This window comes from Myodes glareolus, chromosome 8 (assembly GCF_982192425.1).
Source record: "Myodes glareolus chromosome 8, mMyoGla1.1, whole genome shotgun sequence".
Classification (NCBI taxonomy): Eukaryota; Metazoa; Chordata; class Mammalia; order Rodentia; family Cricetidae; genus Myodes; species Myodes glareolus.
Window position 1 is genome coordinate 56,154,918 of NC_142033.1, and position 19,396 is coordinate 56,174,313.

The 19,396-nt window shown below is 39.5% G+C and overlaps 1 protein-coding gene across 2 annotated transcripts in view; it reads right to left on the reverse strand.

Moving 5' to 3' along the window:
* The window catches only part of LOC125387613 (cytosolic beta-glucosidase), a 124,791-nt gene that overhangs the window by 67,268 nt on the left and 38,127 nt on the right, over positions 1 to 19,396 (reverse strand). For both annotated transcript variants that reach the window (XM_048415319.3, XM_048415320.3), the window contains exons 2-4: positions 14,732 to 14,959; positions 3,070 to 3,866; positions 2,263 to 2,386 (exon numbers count right to left, since the gene is read on the reverse strand). In XM_048415319.3, coding sequence (XP_048271276.3) covers positions 2,263 to 2,386; positions 3,070 to 3,866; positions 14,732 to 14,959 — 1,149 coding nt within the window. The remainder of the gene's footprint in view (positions 1 to 2,262; positions 2,387 to 3,069; positions 3,867 to 14,731; positions 14,960 to 19,396) is intronic.

A 19,396-nucleotide genomic window follows, 5' to 3' on the forward strand; every position in this document is an offset into this window, starting at 1 on the left:
GGAGGAAGATGAAACTTACCAAAAATAAGTAAATGATATTTTAAATATATAATACAATTGCTAGTCAACATACCATGGGGATATGTCTCAGTAAATCCTCATTAAGTTTAAAATGTTTGTGCCAGCCCTAACCACCTTGCTACCAGCTAAGCAATGTTGTGTGCCAGTCTTGATTGTTCTGCATTGTGACAGGCACTCATCAAGAGATATGGTGCTTATTTCCGACCTGGTATAACAGAGCATGGTACCTTGTAGCACCCACCCAGGAAAGCTTAAAATTCAACATTTCAGGAATATCATTCTCTCCATTACAAAGTATAAATATCTTCCATTGAGGCAGCATCATTTGCATGCATCCTGTTCGTTTTCCACCCAATAATCTAAAGACACAATAGGAAGCCAACATGCTCCGGAATAGGATTTTGCTTGTCAGTTCTGTTTCTGTTTTCCTGCCCCTTAGAAACACAAATTAACACACAATTTCTGGTCTCACATTCTGTTACAGCCCACATCTCTAAATGACTGCATTTATGGGTCTACCACTGAGTGTTTAGCTTGAGAAATCTCGGGGATTGTAGCAAGCACTTAAAATTATTTCAAAAACCAACAAAGACACCTTTCTATAGTTAGCAATAAACAGAATACCAAATTGAAAATAGAAAAGGTTAATTTCTATTTTTGTCTCTTTTCTCAAGTGTGCACATACTAATTTTAAACAAGTCATCCTGGTTTCCTGCATCCATCTTCTGTAATGGAAAATCTTCATTGTTAACTTGACTTCTTTAGACTCAAAGAGGCAACTGAGGCACACCTCTGGGTATGCCTGTGAGGAAATTATTCTAGGGTTCATTTAAGAGAGAAGATGCACCCTAAATGGGGGGACCACCCCATAGGCCAGGGACTGTATGAAATAACATTCGGGAAAAAAAAGTCAAAAATCAGAGTGCACCTTCATCCCCTTTCTCTGATTTCTGATTAGTCATGGAGTGAAGAACTCTCCTCATCCACACAACTCCTTTGACAAGACGTCTGTCTCAAGTACACAAGATCAAATAAACATGGACTGAATCCCTTGAAACCATAAACTATAACTAATGCTCCCTTTTCAAAGTTCTTTTTTTTCTGGTACTTTTGTTACAGCAACATGACAGTAACTAATAAGCCACCTCTGAATCTACCTGACAGCCTACGTCTCCTTCAGGATGAAAACTTAGAACATCAGCAGGTTAACAATATACCAGATTGTTTCACAGAGATGAGTAGAGCAGAATCCGGGAGAAGCAGAAATTTCCCTTCATTTTCAGAAGTGAATTCTCCCTCAAAAAAGAACACATTTGGAACATCATTTTCAAAGATACCTTTCGCTTCGGTTAGATTGTAGGAATCTGATTGCTGTCTGCCAATAAACTCCAGACCTCACTCCACAAATGTCAGGCTTTAGAAAGAGACCCCCTTTGAATTCTAGATTCCCTTTGGGGTGTCTCCTGAGCAATTTTGTAAAGTCTGATTCCTGGACTTTTCGATATAATGATAGTAAATAAATATGAGTGTTATGATTGGAAAGAGTCAATTGCAGCCTCATTGTGTGCTGCTTCCATCTCTGATTCCTTTGCAGGAAGAAGAAATGAAACTGAGGCAGCGACAATGTTCTAAACAACAATATTCCAAGAAAAGCCGAAGGAGGGAAGACAAGGCGACAGACTAATTAGTAATGCTTGTTATCAATTAATAATTATGACTTATAATTTGTTATCAGATATTAAATTAACTGCCTTGGAAAATTGAAGATATCATCATCATCACCACCATCAGCAGCAGCATCGTCATCATCTTGTTTACACATTTTTGTTTCTAACCAGGCCACTTAGTTGTATCTCAGATGCTAGAATGAGATCCTTGTAAATCCTATCAACTCAATTTTGACAGTTAGGATATCAAAATATGCAAATGAGTATGCTGAAGCTGAGAAGTGCATCTAAAGGTTTTCTACCATTCTATTCTTGTTACCGTCACCTACAATTCAGGAAATGCTGAAGATAGTTGCTTTTTCCTTGATTCGATTTCAGGAGAGTGGAAGCTGGGCCTAATCCTCACTTTTCTCTTTTCTAAATACCTGCTCTCCCCTCTCCTAATTACATGGCTTTAAACTAATTTACATGAATTTCAGCTTTCAAAATCAATGGTCTTTGCTGAATGCAAATAAGCACATGGGAAAATTATATTAAGTTTGCACAATTGATCTTTCATCATTTCAAATGGTACCTTTGAATAGTTCCTGAAATGTCTGTCTGAAATACTCCCAACGCTGAGTGTCATCAAGAGATGGCGGGTCACACTGGGGAAACCCATTCTCGGTGATGTAAATTACAGGGTTATTATATGTATCCTAGAACAAGAGAGCAGAAGTTTCATTCCAAACAGATGTTTAAAAAAAAAGAAAAGAAAAGAAAAGAAAGCTCATAAAATCAGGTGCATTACCCTCTATCTTCTGGAAGCTGCAACCCCAAAACTAGTTTTCATCAAATTGCACTGACCCTATTAACTTAATTTTCCACACACTGACCTTTTATGACTAACAATGGAAAAGCAAAACTGTGCAAATGTCCATGAAGACAGTCAAATGACTCTTCACATAATGAGAAGACAGAAATATCCTTCTTCCCATCAGCATCTGCTGATTGTCACTGCTCCTTAACCCCTTGGTCCCGCTGGCAGGTACATTTTCTATCACCCACAGGAGGGGTCCAGAAAACTGGTACCTTCAAATTGTCATTTCAGTTACCAGCATAGAGGAGACTCAGAAAGCATTCAGTTCTCTTTCCTTAAAATGCCTGTTTGAACCACAGCGGTGACACCAGCTTGAAAAATATGCCCAAGCTACTCATATAGACACAACAAAATTTAACAACAGCTAGTTAAACTAAAGAACTCAAATCTTGCCCTCCTCTTCCCAGTCAGCAAATGGGCATACTGACACCTAAAACCATTCTTTGTGGTGTTCATGAATACATATGACTTCCCAGAGTCCTTCTGTACTTGGGTACACATAGAAACAAAGAAATCATTTACCTTAATATATTTCAGGAGCTTACGTATTCCCCATGGCACCACGTAGATCCAACCCACATTTTCCCAAGATGCATTGGGAACCAATTCAACCTCCACATCCTGAAGGAAGCCGAGCTCTCCCTTCTTATTCTCCTGGTGCCTGACTAAGCGAGTTGTATAATATTGAACAGCGAAGAAATCAGCAGTGCCTTTGATCATTTTCTTCTCTTCTTCTGTGAATTCCGGAAGCCTTGATGATGAATAGCCTTGCTTTTTACTCATGGAGGCAATCTGGGACTTGACAAGTTCAGGATAATCGCCATCAAGGAATATGGGCTTCGCAAAGAAATCCAACTGGAAATTGATGGCCCTTCTCGTAGCTTCCTGGTCAAGCACTGAGTTAGGATCTGCTGGCTCTAACCAGCAAAAAAATAATGATAAGGACACAAAACCCTTCTGATCTTTTCGGAATAAAGAGTCATAGCTATGCCAGGCTCTGGCGTGAGCCTTAATCAAATTGTGAGCTGCTTGGTAACCTCCAATCCCAACGTGAGGCACACCAGGAGCAAACATACCCATGTCATAAGCCAAAATAGCAAGAGTATTCGGCTCATTTATGGTAAGCCATTGCTTCACTCGGTCTCCGAAGGTCCTGAAGCAAAGCTGCGCATATTTGTCAAAAGCTTCAACAATTGCTTCTGACAACCAGCCTCCTTGATCTTCTAAAGCCTGAGGCAAATCAAAGTGATAGAGGGCCACTATGGGTGTCACACCATTCCTTAACAAATCGTCTATGATCTTGTTGTAGTAGTCGATTCCTGGGAGGAGAAAATGTAAGAAACAAGAAATTATTTTTCAGTATGATGCCAACATGTTTTATGGGAACAGATATTAGGATGAGTCTTATTTAAAATAAGGTATATTATGCATTTAATTTGATCAATGAAGGATTGGGAACAAGCACGGAGAAAGACAGAGAAGACAGGGTAATCATGAAGTAATGGTGAGATAGGGTGGCAGGGTGGAAAGTTAACTGCTTCAAAACATATAGATCTGAGGAAGCTGTCATCACATAACATTATGCTTTTCTGTATTTATTGAAATAAATTCCATAAGAACAAAAGGTCTGTGTGAGGTTGGCATTCCAATTCATCTCTAAATTTCCAAATCCTGAAATCATATCAAAAGTTCAGTGAATAATGAAAATCTGTTCAATTAGTGGATCTCAAGTCATATTTAAAAGTAAATAAAGACAGCAAATCAAATGACTGCCTCAGTTCTTTGCCAATCCTAACTGTCTTACAAGTCTGGGGGAAGAGATTCACTGAGGAAACACTAAGGTTTAGTACCTGAGACAGGTACCGCAGAACATGTCTGTGGTCCCAAATACTTTGAACTATTTAAGCCAAATACATTGTAGACAGTCTCAGCAACATAATGATAGCACTTTTTTAGGAGACCCAAAAGTTCCACAGGTATCCCAGAATGTGGATAAAAGATACCAAGAGTGTGCCTCCTTGGTTAAGTTCAGTCTACAATTTTGATAATCTACAGAAATACCAAGTAAGCCCTTCCTCTTGGTTGATTCTTTCAGGCTGGCATGAGACCATTGAGTGCAGGCCAAATTGTTGTAGAGTTCAGAAGAACGCTATTAAGTTGAAGAGGCTCTGCCTCAGAAACCAAGGCCAAGAAGATATTGGCACTAGCGTCACACAATGACTCTTACCTTGAAAGTGACTATCTAAGGAGACAGGGGTGGTAATATTGTGCCTTGTTTCATGCTTAAAATAATGAAAGAAGCAGACACTTAGAGGAGAAAAACTGTCCTGGGTTAAAAGGTTTCAAGAGAAATGGTGTAAAATCATACGTAGAACTGCATTGGGGGGTTATTGACAAGGAAGATCTCTTTCTTTTCTTTTTTTTAATTTAGTAAATATAGAAGCAGACTTCCGAACTGTTTAACCCATTCAGTCATCCCCTTGTTCATTGTGTATATGCATATTGGTATAAAAACAATAAGCTGGTCATAAAAACTTAGGAAGGTAAGCATGACCTTCTTCCTCTGGGAGCTTACCTAAGACCTCTACAGATAATACAGATACACTCCTAAACAGGTAAAGATGGTAGAGCTGAGGAGTGCAGACAATGTTTAGCATTTTAAGGTGAGATAAGCCATACCTATCCTAAACTTGGAGTATCCACAAGCATGCTCTGAAAACAAGATGCTGAAATGGATTCAAGACTGAACTCTGGTGCCAGCCTGTTTAAATTCCTCCGCCACTCTGTCACCTACTAGGCCCATGGTCTTGAGCCCTTACATCTCCCTGAATTCTCTTTGCTCAACTATAAAACGTGCATAACACTAGAAACCTTCTTCAGTAAAGTATTGTGGGAGGGTTTCATCAGTTGATAACTGAAAGTGATAAGATCATTTCTTAACACATAATTAGGGCTCAGTACAGGTTAGCTCTCATTCTTCTAATTAATATTGTTGTTACTGCTAGATGAACATAAGTGATTAATAAGACAATAAGAACAAAATGTTCCTTAAAGAGCACAAGAAGAACCAAATGTTCAAAACACCCAAGGAGATACAGACACGATGACCATCAAGAGGCAATGTCCTCAATCGGCTGTAGAAAAGTATGTCAACCACTATCACTCCAATTTGGTAAGTACCCAAAGGCAGCTAGGAAAAGGGAAAAGAAAGAGCAAGAGTCTTCAAGCATGCTCCAACTGGAGCTGCTAGCACAGGCAACTGGAAGAAGGCTAAGTAGAAGTGAGTGCCTTGTGTGGTTGATTTGGGGAATACATTTAGCTCTCTTTGGTTGGCTTTAATTGAATGCAGACCCACGATGGGAACAAAACCTAGAGAAAGGGGAAGTTGCTAGCTAACCCAGAGGTTGTGATTTAGCTATCCGGGCTTCTTATGTGGGTCAGAGCTTGATTTTTCTGTGCTGTCTGGACAGTGTTTAAACAGTCACTCTCTTAAAACAGGTATTCCTGGGAAAAGAAAATTCGCATACTTCATCAGAAGAGGATGGAGACCCCGGGGAGAGGAAAGCAGAGTAAGCAGGAACTGTGTTATGCCCCAGGCTATTGTCGACCTGTCTGCGTCCTTCTAATCATGGCTCACTCATGTGGAAAGAAGGAAAGTAACATGAGTCATGCATAAGAACTCCATGTTTGGGGAACACACTGGCTTGTAACCATAGTAGAATAACTCCTCTTCCTGAAGGTAGTTATGGAATAAATAAATATGTTACCTTACAGAGACAAAGGAGGCTATTATGCACATGCAATTGAGATAAAGACCTTGACATGAGGAGGTGTATCTAGACCACCTAGTTCAGATGGGCGAACTCCATATAACACAGAAGTCCTTAGAAGTAGAAGAGTATAGCAGCAAAATAATGATCAGAAGATGTAAGAGTAAGGAAGAGGTGGAGACTGTGGTATATTAAGAGAGACTCGTTTGCCACCAGTGGCTTTGAAGATGAATAAAGACAGCCTCAAGCCAATAAAAGCAAGTGAAAGCAGCCTTCAGAATATAAGCCAGCAAGAACAGGAGGCCATCAGTACCAATTGTCAACTGCACACATGAGCCGAGACAGAGCCCGCATCATAGTAGTTAAGAAAGCAACACAGCCCTGCAGATAGATACCTTGATTCCTGTTGATAAAGATCTGAGGTGACAGATTTGTTATGGTTTAAGCGGTTGAGTCAGTGATGGTTGATTCTGGTAGCAATGGAAAAGCAATATAATTCCCCCAATATAAATAAAACTTTCCTCTTCTCTCTCAATAAAAAAAAAGTATTCCAAACCCATCTCTTGGCCAACATAAGCCCACATTTTCCGTATTGTGACTGTGATATCCAAACTGATGTAGTACATCTCCTGACCTTGGTATTAGTAAGCTTCCAGCTCCTCCTAACAAACTCTTTTCTTTGGCTTGTCTTGCATATGAGCTTCTTTTAATGAATCTATACCATATACTAGATACCACACACTTATGCTTAATTCTAGTACTAAGCCCAAGGGAGGAGCAATTTTATTCCTATTGCGCACATGAAATTTCATATCAAGAGAGCCTTGGTGTTGTCAAATGAAATAGACAATATTCAGCCCCACACCAAGTCTGAGTTTTCCTCTGCTACACCACATCATTTCTCTTGTTTACAAATGTGCCTGAACTAGGAAAATGTGACTTCTCACTAGCCTCAACTTCTACCTACTCAGACCTAGTCATAATATCAGATCCTTTTATTATCTTTTTATGATGACTCTTTAATGGTAACCAATCAATTTTAATTTGAGCAACATGATAATCATGAGTTGGCATTAAATACATTTTACGTGTTTAGATATTCATGCTCTGTTGCATAATTTATATGGAATATCCTGGGATGGAACACTTTTTTTGCTTCAGCTTTATACAGTTTACTTGATGGTGTAATGAAACTTTTACAACTTTTCTGTGAATGGTAGTGGTGTGTGTGTGTGTGTGTGTGTGTGTGTGTGTGTGTGTGTGTGTTAATAGGGAAAGATTGAACTAAGGTTTTTGTGAACACTAGGCAAGCCTTTTGCCATGGAGTTGTATCCCCAGCTGGAATGTGAGCCTAAGAGCAGAGCACCATATTTAGACAACAGAGCGCCATGTTCATATGGCAGAGCGCCATATTCATACGGCTGAGCGCCATGTTCAGACAGCAGAGCGCCATGTTCATACGGCAGAGCCCCATATTCAGACAACATAGTGAAAGGAGCTTGGACAAATCACTTGACCTCTGCATGCATACACTCTTCATTTATGAAAGAGAGGTGCTAACAGTGCCACCTTGCGGCCATTATAAGAACTGACTAAGCTCATATAGTTGAAGGTGTTGAGTTTCACTTATCAATGAGATTGGTAAGGAAGATTCCATGACAACTAACCCTCCATGTTTTCAGCTGACCACCTGTTGCCAAACTGAGGGTCTTGACTTTGAACAGTCATTTGGACACTGTTTTATTCCAGATAAGACTGACTCTGAAGAAGTAAAACTTCTACAAGTTTCTCTCATACTCAATATCACATTTCTGTTTTAATTAAGCAGATTTCTATTTATTTTATCTTTGAAAACTTGGAGAAGACTTGAGACATAGGAAAGATACACCATCTGAGACTAACTGACATGCAAAGGTAGCACAGGGCAGTTGGGTGCAGGACTGAGGTGGTAAAGTGGGCATTACTTGAAATAATATGACAGTATCAGACAGCGGGCAACAAAAATTAACTACAACTGGAATCCAAGGAACTTGAATGCTGAAGTAATTTGTCTCACGGGGGCCTCTTTTTTGTTATTGGTGATGGTGGTGGTGGTGTTTTTCAAAACAGGGCTTCTCTCTGTAGCTTTGGAGCCCATCCTGGAACACTCTTTGTAGACCAGACTGATCTCAAACTCCTATAAATCCATCTGCCTATGCCTTCCGAGTGCTGGGATTAAAGGCATGCTCCACCACCACCTGGTGGCTTGTCTCTTCTTAATATGGCTCATTCTTTCCTCCATTTCAGAACTAGCTGCCTCTTAGTGACCCATTTACCATGGTCTCCCAAAAGAAATTGCATCTGCCAGCATGGCCTCAGATCTGAAATCCGTGCACAAGCTACTAGACCAACTCAATCCTCTCACTAGATGAAATCCAGACTTCCCTGAGAGAGAAAAACAACTGGCCAAGGCCATCCTTTTCCACAAGGCCGCAGAAGTTAAGCCTCACAGGGCATGGGCTTTTTCCCATGAGCAGTGCCTGGCAGTGGAAGAGGATTATACAGAAGAAAGAAATAGGGAAACTCGTTATAAGAGAAGAAGGCTAGAAGCTTCAGAAAGCTTGCTTCCAATAAGACAGGGACGGGGAAGGATGAAAAAAGAAAGAATGAAGGGCACATAGGAGGAAGAGAGTGAGGGAAGGAGTGAGGAAAGAGGGGGAATGAGGGATGGAGGGAGAGAGGGAGGCAAGCCAAATTAGCCAACTCTGAAATTATAACAGAATTTGTTTTTTCCCCATGTCCACCTCTGTCAGACATGTGCTAACTCTCTTTGAGTCACACCTCTCGGCTCATACCACCTGTTTCTTAAAGGGTCCAAGGACTGTGTTAGTTTGCTGCTGCTGCTGTAATAAATTGCACATAAACTGTCTGTGGATATAGAGGCCAGAAATCCAAATAGTTTTCAAGAGATTAGGTCAAGATGACAATAGAGGCATCTTCTCCTGGCAAGTTTTCTGGTACAATGCACTTCCGTGCCTTTTCTGGGATGTAGGAATCTCCTGCCTGCTTTCCCTGCAGCCCCTTCCTCCATCTTCCCCTTAACTCCCCTCTTCAATCTGTCTCAATCCTGAGATCCCCTCTGATGCTAGCCACCTGTTCTCCCTCCCTCAATAACCCATGTGATTACAATAGCCCCTCACAGATCGTCCAAGATAATCTCATTTTCATGCCCTTACTGCAACATTTCTCTTGCCAGCGAAGGGATTGTCTTCATCACATCTAAAATTCAAGACCAGAGCTCATTTGTCATGTAAGGAAACATTATTCCGTCTTCAGTTAGGATGAACATAAAATACAAGGTAGATGTGAGTTAGTCAGCCTATGTAAGCCTTTCCTACTAAGTACCCTTATACTTGATGTCTTAAAGTGAACAAGAATTTCTGCATGTATATTCACATTTTTTCTTTCTTTCCAGGACTTGTGTCTCCTAGTCATCCCATAAAACCTACACTTGTGGCAGATATGAAAATGCACGTAGACAGCTGAAAAATACAGAGCTATGTGATTCCAGTTGCCAGCTCATTCTTTTCTTGTTAAACCTTGAAAACTTGACATTTGGGAAAGAAAAGCTATGCCGCAATCTTACGTTGTAAAATATTCTGCCATTTTGAGAACATAGAATTTTACAAGGTTCCAAATGTCCCATAATCAAGCTTTGGTGTGGGTAGTCAAACACACACACACACACACACACAGAGAGAGAGAGAGAGAGAGAGAGAGAGAGAGAGAGAGAGAGAGAGAGAGAGAGTCTTGTGTTCCTGGGCAAAGACAGTAAGAAGGCATTTAGTTTGTACTGTTTTAATTCTTTACATGCTCTTTGAGAAAATCTTTAAATGGGAGGCACACACTGGCCCTTCTGAGTTTAAACCATTCCAATCTCTTCAACAGATCGCTGCACAAGAATGAGCAACTGCTTGCTGAAATTCCACCTCCTGTAAGCGCCTCCTGTGCCCTCTTGTTCAGGAGAGGGTCCGGACTATTAATCAGCTACTGCTGAGGCTAAACACAAAAAAGAGCTCTGTCTGGTGTCCAGGTGATCAGCACGTGCACAGAGTCTGTCCTCAGCAACCCCAGATCACCTAACTGACTCAAGCCACTTCTGTGCCTCGGCTTCCATGCTCTGTTTCCTCTGCCTTGCTGATCTCGGGTCACCAACTCACACTGTGTCCACAAACTTCTGGATATGTTGAGTTGACTCTCAACATTTGATATATCAGCACAGCTCCATACTCCTTTAGCTAAAATCCTTGGTGAAAGGCAAAGGAGCGTTCCGTCTGTGCAGTGCTTGCCTTGTAAGCCTGAGGACCTTGGGTTCAGCTCTCAGAAGCAGGAGTTTTAAAAGTAGGATGTGATTGGATAGGCTTGTACTTGGCTGATATGACAGAGACAGGGAGATTTCTGAAGTTCACTAGCTTGCCCAGTCAGCCTGGACTACTTGTCAAGTTGCTGGTCAAAAGGGGACACTCTCAAAAAAAAAAAAAAAAAAAAAGGAGTGGGGGGAATGAGCCTGAGGAAAAGCCTACAAAGACTGTCTTCTGGCATCTACAAGCATGTGCACACACGTGCATATATACACACATTTGCCTCTGCACAACACACAGAGTAAACAAACAAACAAACAAATAAGTCTTGAGAGAGAATATCCTCAGAATTTGGGCACTGTTGAGAAAAAAAGCAGAAGAGTTTCATACAGTAAGTTAACAACCGCAATGGGTCCGGGTCAGTTTTATCTATAGCAAAATATATAAATATATTCGTCAAATATGTTAAAGTAGGCTGAAAAAAGGAGTCTTCACATACATCCACTTCCACTTCTGATGATGGCTTAGTTGTCGAGACATTCCCAATCAGTGCCCTCAGGATTCTAGCGTCTCAGAGAGGGAGTGGTCAGGCTGACTTATAAACCTGCTGGTAATCACAATTCTGAAGTTTTTATCATTATTTTTTTTCTATACCATCTAAGTGGAAGGTCATTGAAAACCCCATGAATGAAAAGAGTCTTGGTGACATGAAACATCTACTTATTTGATAAGCAAAAAGATTGCAGAGTTCACATGGTTTTGCATGGCTTTTGGTGCACTCAATCCTGAGCACTAGGATTTTGATGTCAGATACAAGTTGAACTCAATCATAACTTGGAATTGTTGCACCCAGCGTTATGCCCATAGCCCATATTAGGGAGACTCACTTATGGGCCTAATAGGAACATACTGCAAGAGCGAGTGTTGTGTTTGGGACACTGACTGACACATACAACACACTCAATAAAAGGAGATCGTCACCGAACTCAGTGGTTTATATGATTGTTATTGACATAAATAAATTAAGGAACTATTTACAGAATCCCTCTCTGGAAGGAAGTAGACTCAATTACAAAGCACTGAAGACAATTATCTGCCCTTTACACAGAAAGAAACTCAAGGGATTTCCTTCCATCTGTGTTATAAATACACATCACAGTCTTTTTGGCATAAGTCATACTCAAAATACTCTGAGTGGAAATAAATGAATAGCTATTACAATAATAAATAGTAAAGAGTATGATAAATATCCTGTGATCTTTGCATAGTGCTATGATATTGTAGATGATAAATACATGATAGATAGATAGATAGATAGACAGTAGATAGATAGATAGATAGATAGATAGATAGATAGATAGATAGATAGATGGATAGATAGATAGATAGATAGATAGAAATAGATATATCTAGATGGTAGATAATAAATTATTAGATAGATAGATATATGCACACATGATAAACGATAAGATAGATAGATGTAGCTATAGATAGATGATAGATGATAGATAGATAGATAGATAGATAGATAGATAGATAGATAGATAGATAGATAGATAAGAAATTTTCTGTTTTTGCCAGGCAGTGGTGGCACATGCCTTTAATCCCAGCACTTGGGAGGCAGAAGCAGGTGGATCTTTGTGAGTTCGAGGCCATCCTGGTCTACAAGAGCTAGTTTCAGAACAGTCTCCAAAGCAACACAGAGAAACCCTGTCTTCAAATAAAGAAAAAAAGGGGGGGGAAGAAACCAGAAATTTTCTATTTCAACAGATGGATATTTTAGAGCAAAGGAACCATTTATACTCAGCCTGAACAGGTTAGGCCTTAATCAGATGTAATTGGGGTTAAGGAATGACCACTCTAACCATGAAGTAGAGTGTCAGCAAATTCCTTCAATGTGAAAGGTGCATAGTATGTTTAATAAGTGGTAACTTATGTGTTTAGGAAATTGAACACATATACACAAGGGAAAATGGCATTTTAGAAGGCTTCAGAAGTGAGTTAAGACTAAGTTCCTTGTTGAGCCTTGAAAGAATGAAGTACATTTTTAAATCTCTGTTTTAGCAAGAGATGACCCAGCCTACTATGAGTTAGACCAAGTTTTAGGAAAGTTGATGTGTAGTATTTATAGGAAAGAAGATCAGAGGACAGAAAGGGAGAAGGCAGGCAAAAAGGTTAGTGTATATCAAAAAGTCCTCGTTGAGAGTAATAAACAGGTGAGGGCTGGGAAAATGCTGAGCAAGGAAGAAGACTAACATCTGCAACATCTGACAAGGCACAAAGGTCGCCAACTACAACTGGCAACCAGTGAGATGAAAGAAGCAAGACACTGAACCCATTCAGAGTCAATTGTCAGAGCTTGAGGTACCATGGTACCAAAGAAAAAAGAAGGTAGAGACGTTGGGTGATGAAGACAGGAAATTATGGGTTTATCTTTAAAGTGAACAACACATCACCTATTGTTCAAAGTCAAAAAAAAATATGTACAATAATTCTACATTCAATCAATGGCCCTCATTTTGGTTACTGTCTCCTGAATTCATTAATGGACTTACTTATCTTGGTTATCCCTATTTGGGGAACTCCAAACTTAAAGTCCTTAGCATCATATAAGCCTCCATGGTTATTGATACATTTCACATTGGAGGAAATTGCCAGCCTTGTATGAGAGAAACACTGCAAATTCACAAGCACAGGCAGGAGCTAGCACAATGAGTTGTTGCATTTAGGGATTTGTGTAACTTACACATATGAGTCCCATGGCATCATGAAGGTACTGGGAATGTGTAATGCTTGGTGATGTAGGGAAGGGAGCCACTCTTAGGTCATGCAATTGCCCATCCTGTGTTTATGAGATGCTCCCTAAATTTTACACGCAGTGCATTTCATTTGCCTGATCTAGTACTTCTCAGCGTTGTAGGAACTCTTTTCTGGGACCAACTAATAATAAATGATGTGTATTTAGGAACCATATGTTGTAGAATATGGGGTTGGCAAACATTTCCTACAATGAACTAGATCGTTAATATCTTGGACTTTGTAGGCCATATGCTCTCCACCCCAACTACTCACTTTTGCCATTGCAGTAGGGAAGCAACTATAGATGGTGTGTAAAGAATGGTCATGGCTGTGCTCCAGTAAAACTTTATTTACAAAAGCAGGTGGTGGGCCAGATTTGGTCCCCAGGCCAAGTTTCCAAGGCTATTTATATAAAGTGTAGCTAGATCTTAAGTTTAGACTTTGGATCTATTTGCCAAATTTGTGGACTTGGATATCCACATCTATAAGATATGGTCATGATGACTTCCTTATTCGTTTGTGAATGAGAGAAAATATGTTTGAAAGTGCCTAAGTAAGGCATCCAATGCATAAGTAAATGTTTCTTTTATTTGTGCATTATAAGAAGAACAGTTAGCATTTAATAAGTGTTTATGACATGTCAGGTACTATGTGAATCACAAAATTACTTCATGTAATCTTTAATAATTCTCTGAGGTATAAACTTTTATAGCATTCTTTTCTACTCTTGGAGAAACTGAGTCACAGAGTAATGTCGAATGGAACTGTTACACACAGCATGTGATGTACCTGATGCTTCACAATTTATCTCAACTAAGTGAGAACTTAGTTTCTGGGAACTAAGCCCTATGCTCTCATTGGGGACTCAGTGCAGGTGAAATTCTCCCAAGACTTTCAGATTTCTTGGGGCCCTCATAATTCCTCATGTGTGAAATACTGGAAAAGTAGTTTAATACAGCAGGGTTTTTTTGGAAATTCACCTTCACTGAGAAATCATCTTTCATAAATACATTTCATAAATACGACCCTTATTCCAGGCTTTTTCCTACCCATCTACCCCTCCTTCCTCCAAAGAGGTGTTCAACAGCCCAGGCAAACCAAAATATTATTGAGAAAGCTAATGCAAACCCATTTCAAAAACTGTATCCTATAATCACTCTGAAAACTTGTGATTTCAAAGCTGCCCTGCAGAACAGCATGCCGGATTAATTATGCCAGACTTCAGCAATAACCTTGAATTAAAGCTGCAACCTTCTATTTTTAAGAAACACTTGCCTTTCTGGTTGATGAAACCTGTCGTCCCATCAGGTAACAGACGTGACCAGGAAAGAGAGAAGCGGTAATGAGTCAATCCAAGCTGTTTGATACATTTCAAATCTTCTTCCCACAGAGTGTAGCTGCCACAAGCTACATCACCAGTCTGGTTCTCAAAAACTCGCTCTCCTCCCTGATGGGTGAATGTGTCCCAGACACAAGGGCCTCTTCCATCTGCATCCCAGCCTCCTGAGAAAAGGGGAGAAAAAAAAGAAATGGTGTCTTGACATCGAGAGGCGTATGTGGAAGGTAAATATTTGTCACTAAAGGAAGATATCTCATTAACTCAATGTACCATATTTACAACTTTAAAATGTGCCTTTAAAATAACATGCATGAGTGGGTTATGTGTTTAACCGTCCTTGATCTCTGAAGCTGACTAGCAGCAAGTGAAAACGTATTGCATGGTGCTGTTGCATAGCGGGCTTTCATGGTTCATTATCTAAAACCCTCTCAGCCGGTAAACAGAGGCAGCCCCCAGCTTACGAATGGCTTTGAGTTCCGAGCTTTGCTGCCTTGAGAGCATTACTCCTGGTGTTGACTGGCAATCATGCTCTGCCTTATCTCTGCTGGCTACACTTAAACCCATTCCCCTTTCTTCTGACAGGGACATCTTTAATGGTTCAGACTGTTGTATGTGGGAAGACACAAGGAGGTTTCCACTGTGGATACGAGTATTTGAAAGAAGTTTTGTTTGTATTTCTCTTGATTCAGTAGATGGTTTGTACCGAGCACTATGCCTAGTGAAGGAGATTCTCGAGAGGACTACGCTGTGCACATTGTTGAGGGACTTACCCAGTTCCAATTGCCAGTTGTAAACCCGCTAATGTAAAGGCCCTGGCCTTAACAGAAATGCAGGAAAGACAAATGAAAATTTATTGTCCAAGTGTGAACTAAAGTCAGAGGAGGCTTCTTTCTGCTTGGTAATGCTATAAACCTAAAATTGATCTAAAGTATGAAATCTATTTATTTAAGAATATATATAACAGGGTAATTATGTTTTGTATATTTAAGTGTCTGTAAAACAAGCTATGAAACCTGAGTCTAGCACGTATCTAGAAATGATGGATTTAGGTTACTGCTTAGATGTGGAAAGGGGAAGTGGAATTAGAGAGAAATACAAGGACCTTCAAGAGTATTTATTCCCTATGTGTTTCTCCTTAAACAAGATGGAAGATGCATGGGTGGATGTGTCCTCTTACAAACCTAGAATATTTTATCGTAATATCTCCCTAAGAAAGAGTTAACAGCTAGAGTGTAGTCGGCAGTAGCAGTGACAAGGTCCTCACTGGGAATCTATGGACTCATATTCTGTGAACAACTCTAACAAAATCAACCATAGTGTCCAGCCTGTCAAAAGGAGAGCATTGCTAATAGAAGAAATGATGGGAGGTGACTAAGAGGAGACAGAAGAACCACTAAAGCGGGGAGTCTGACCAAAGCAAAAGCGACTGGACATATCAAGGTAGGGTACTGATAACTACACAAAGACTCCAGTGTCAACCCTGTCGTGTCCATCTGTGGACTTGGGGTGGGTAAAAGGCTGCTGGTGTTTTGTTCTAGTGTGTAATAGGCACAAACATGAACATAAAAATTTCTAGTATCATTCTTATGGATTGACCTCTTGGCTTAATAAATGAAGAGTCTTATTTTGAGAGAATTTAAGCAGTGTGGTGCTGGTTAATATGTTGTTGTTGGCTGTGCTTAGAAACAAGAGGAAGCATATCATGAATGGAGTATCCATACGCTTCACAAATAATAACACACAGTGTCCCTCACAGGAAGTTTCCGGTAACCAACTTGTCTTGATAGAATGTTTTCATTTTGTCAAATTCTTATATCTATAGCCTCCTATGGTTGCAACCTGACAAAATTGTGAGATCTCTCATGGGCAAATGTTGTGGGAACTCATTCCGGGCTCTCATGGAGTTCCTTAGTTATGCCAGTTTCAAGCAATCTACATGGTACCACGCAATGCACAATTGGAAAAATGAGCAGTAGAATACACATTAAACTTCTCCATGCAAGGGAAGCCACAGACCATCCACAGCATAAGTAATAGTAAAATACAAGTCATGACTTATGGTATTTATTGACTTAGCTTTAATATGAATTACATACTTATGAGTTTATGTAACTTACTTTTTAATATTGGCTGTGTTTAACCAACAGCTCATGAATCGTGTACCAACAAAGGTTAGGCTCCCATTGCTAATATTTTCTTAAGATCATCATCATTAGTAGTAACTGTGCCATTTGTATCTGGATCTTTAAAGTTCAGGTCTTTCCACCAGATATTTCTGATCTTAGTCATAATGTATTGGAATAATGAGAAAGACTAACCAATACCACAGCACTCCACGTGTATATAGGCTAAAAGGTACATTTCTGAGACATGGTCTTTCTAACATGACTCAAAGTAGCTTTGACTATTTCATAGAAGAAAAGATCCTAAGGAAAACCAGTTCATTCTATACACATGATATAGATGAGACATGTCAAAACATAGAGTACATCTATGAGAAAATAAGCTTTGAACTGAGAATTAGCAGTGGGAGCTTTGGCAGGAACAGAGAGTGGGTAGCATTTGCTAGAGCTCCAACACACAAGCTGCTGATTGGATGACATTAATAATTCAGTTTCCACTAATGCAGTGTGTCTGGTCTGAAACCATGCCTGTCTTTTAGTGACAAGGAAGACTGTCACTCCCTTGTGGATCATATACACTTAACCATGTTTTAAATACCTATAACTCTTGGATTAAATGAGGAAATATATTTTAAATGCAATATTCTTCTCACAGGAAGTAAGAAGACAAAGTGCAGAGAGTGGTTTAGAGGCACTGAGTGAATAATGACTCAGGCTTTTGTAAGGGTTCTAACATATATAGGTGCGAATGGTATTTCAACATTAGCATGGAAACTAGAAAAGGAGAAATAGGAACCAGCTGTAGTTTAGAAGTTTGAGTTATACATGAAGTGGTATACTATCATTTGATGGTGATAGGTCAAAAGATATGTATTGTAAAAATCCCTGAAGGAAACAGTAAAGTAACAAAATAGGGAATTATAGCTAATATACCTGCAAAGAATATAAAATGAGATCATAAAATGTAACCTAAAAAAGTCAAAAAGATAGGAGGAAAATCAAAGAAAGATGGAACAAGTGAAAAGCAAATAGTAAGAATGAACCACTGGTGTAGGAGGTTCTTCTGTATTTGTGCTGCTTTAATTGGTTGAATAAAGAAACTGCCTTGGCCTTTTGATAGGGGAGAGCTTAGGTAGGCGTGGAAAAGAGAACTGAATTCTGGAAGGAAGAAAGCAGTCAGATGGAGAGACACCATGAAGCTGCCAGGTCAGACATGCTGAATCTCTCCCAGTAAGCTATGACCTCGTGATGACATACAGATTATTAGAAATAGGTTGAATCAAGCTATAAGAGTTAGTCAATAAGAGGCTAGAGCTTATGGGTCAAGCAGTAATTTAATACAATTTCAGTGTGATTATTTCAGGTGTAAGCTATCTGGGCGGGATGGAATAAAGGACCCTGTGCTCCTTACAACAGACCACGGACATCAACATGGCTTTAGGTGGCAGCACAGACCACAGACATCTATCTGCATGGCCTTTGGTGGTCTCACAGACCTCAGATACCAACACAGTCCCTGGCTTGGATAGGACCATGAAGAAAAACATGGTTCTTGGTGGCAGCATGGACCATGAACATCTACAAGGCCTCAGACAGCTGCATGGGACTCTCACATCAATGGTCCTGGGAAGCCTTTTTCTTTTCTTTCTTTCCTTTTTTTTGTTTTTTGTTTGTGTGTTTGTTTGTTTTGTTTTGTTTTGTTTTTTTGAGACAGGGTTGCTCTGTAACTTTAGAGTCTGTCCTGGAACTAGCTCTTGTAGACAAGGCTGGCCTCAAAATCACAGAGATTCACCTGCCTCTGCCTCCAGGGTGCTGGGATTAAAGGCATGCGCACCACTACCTGCCTATTTCTTTTTCTAATGAGAGACAGAACGAGAAATGACTCAGATGGCATAGGGAGGAAGGGAGAAACTGGGAGGAATAAAGGGAGAGGAAACTATAATCGGGATATATTACTTGACAAAACAAAAATCTATTTTCAATAACAAAAGTAAATTTTAAAAATTCAGAGAAAGAATCTAATATTAAATATGCAAACCCAGAAATCTGTGGCTCTGATATTGCTGTTCTGAAATTGTTAAGTTTTAACTTTTAAATTAATATAGTTTGGATAATCTTTGGTTTGGGACATTACAAAGAAAAGATGCTCAATCATTCTCTTAATATGTCTATAATATTATTAACTGTAAATTAATCTAAACAACCTACTTGAAAGAAAGAAATTATCATGTTGAATGACACTGTAAAACACAGTCTTAGATTAGCCATAAGAAATTCAGTGTAAAGATAAATATATAAGAATAATTAAAGTGATGTGATAGAAAAATCATAGCATGTTATGATGGCCTTGAAAACAAGAATCACTATATTAATATGACTGTAATTTCCAGGTAAAAAATACCAGCTATAATATCATTATAGAGGTTAGTTTATCCAGAAACTATAACAGTGATAAATGTAAATGTCCCTGATAAGAAT